This window comes from Pholcus phalangioides, unplaced genomic scaffold, assembly GCF_987345545.1.
Source record: "Pholcus phalangioides strain wild (caught in Gottingen) unplaced genomic scaffold, Ppha-v1.0 ptg000012l_1, whole genome shotgun sequence".
NCBI lineage: Eukaryota > Metazoa > Arthropoda > Arachnida > Araneae > Pholcidae > Pholcus > Pholcus phalangioides.
The window spans coordinates 18702441-18704505 of NW_028301605.1; the positions used below are offsets into that span (position 1 = coordinate 18702441).

The 2065-nt window shown below is 38.0% G+C and overlaps 1 protein-coding gene across 1 annotated transcript; it reads right to left on the reverse strand.

Moving 5' to 3' along the window:
- Nucleotides 1-1020: 1020 nt before the first annotated feature.
- Nucleotides 1021-1773, reverse strand: LOC149079824 (uncharacterized). Its single transcript, XM_089239930.1, has one exon. The coding sequence runs from the start codon at nt 1771-1773 to the stop codon at nt 1021-1023; it is 753 nt and encodes a 250-aa protein (XP_089096056.1).
- Nucleotides 1774-2065: the final 292 nt, after the last annotated feature.

Below are 2065 nucleotides of genomic sequence, written 5' to 3' on the forward strand. Positions count from 1 at the left end.
TGTTATTGAAGGCTCCCTTAATATCTACTGATATTAGGGCAACATCTTGTTTTTGGCTCTTAAATGTTTGTATGTTGTCTCAGTCGAGAATCCTCTAAATCCATGTTGTTTATCGCTGATCCACTTCGTTTTCTCGATGTAGTAGTTTATCCTTTGTGTCAGCAACTTTTCGAGAATTTTGCCCACTGTGTTTAGAAGAACTATTGGACGGTATGAGTTGATATTGTTCGGATCTTTTCCTGGTTTTAGAAATAGTATCAGTTGCCCTTTCTTGAATACTGTAGGGAAAATATTGAAGCTGAGGCATTTATTGAATAGAGTCAGGAAAAAGAATTTGTGGAAAGCATGTATACTTTTAATCAATGCGTTTGTTATTCCATCAGGACCGGGAGCTTTTTTCACATTTAGTTTATCAATTAATCTATTAATTTCTTGAATTGAGAAAGGTGGATCGTTTCTAGTATCAGTATTCTGTGTATTTCTTGACTGCCTTACAGTATTTTCGTTTCCCCCATTATTTTGGGGGAAAATTTCTTCTAAAATGTTTTGGGCAGCTTGCAAAGATGTTGTTGGATGATCAGGATTTACGAGGAATGTTTGTGGAGGAAATGAACTTGTATTTGTGACAGTCTTGTACGCTTTCCCAAAAGGCTCCGTCGCTTTTTCACAAAACTTCATCCAGCCTTCTTTTTTTGCACTGTTGACTTTCTTTTTGCAATGCAATTTCTTTTCGATATAATTGCTTTAACCTTATTTGATTGTCCGGACCCTTTTCTCTTTCACACCTCCTCTTTAGTGCTCTCAGACGTTTCCTTTCTAACGTTAGTTCATCATTCCACCATGCGAGGTTTTGAATTGGTGAAGGTTTTACTTTTGGTTAGTAATATATGCCATTAGTTCCTGGCATATTCGTTGGAGGGTTGTCTTGTCTTGACATTTCCTTAAATTCTATTGTATTGTTTTAATTACGCTTCTTGTTTTCAAGTTGAAAACCTTTAGCTTCCTCACTGTTATTTTATATCATCGTTGTGGCTTTTGGCAAATAGTCGCATTTGTTTGTATATAAATGTATTTATGTCCGCTGAGCGTCACTTTCTCGTCCACTTTCCAAGATGTATTCAGAAGTGTTGCATGCGAGTTCGTAATAGTCACATCCGGCCATCCTTTCCCATAATCCGTCTCGAAGGTGGGAGGAGAATTACTATGGTTGAGGAAATATAAATTGTTCCTATTAGAATAATCAATGAGCTTATTTCCTCTAGTATCTGTTCTATGGTCTCCCCAAAGCGGGTGATGACTATTGAGGTCGCCGCACAACAATAGGTTCGCTTGTGTGGCCAGTTTCAATAGTTGGTCCATTTCTTTGAGAACATTCTCAACACAATCTTTCGGTGAAGAGTACGCACTAGCTAATATTAGATCATGTTGAGGTTGTGAGATTCTAATCGATGTGATGTTGTTGCTCGTATGATATGTCATAGGGTGAATGTCTGGATTGATTACCAGGATTGCCGCCTTTCCATCTCTGGACATCCATCTTTTCCATCTTTTCGGAAATCCCAGCAGTGGCTTCCCTGGTATTCCTGGCTCCTGTAAAGCAATTATGTCAATCTTGTCCTTGATTGCTGTCTCTATGAGCAAGTTTATTGCCGCTCTAGTTCGATCTACATTTATTTGTAGTATTTTGAGATTGCCCATTGAAGATGGTGTCGTTGAATAACATTGAATTTGCTCTTTTCGACTTAATCTACGATAATCAATCAATTGCTCCATCAGACTTTTCGCCGATGATTGCGTTATTTATCAGAGAATTTACAGCAGTTCCGACCAAGATTCTCTCCAGCGCAAACTTAACACTATATCCGAATGGTGCCCGTCTTGGCAACTACCTCTAAACATCTCCAAAACAGTCTTCATGAAACTTCCTTATAAAAGATCTCTCGTCGAATTTCCATACTCAATTAATAATTCTTTAATCACGGAGGTTTCCCATTACAAATACGTGGGTGTGATAATTTCTACCGACCTTCGTTGGAACCTCCACACAGATTATATATTTCAAAAA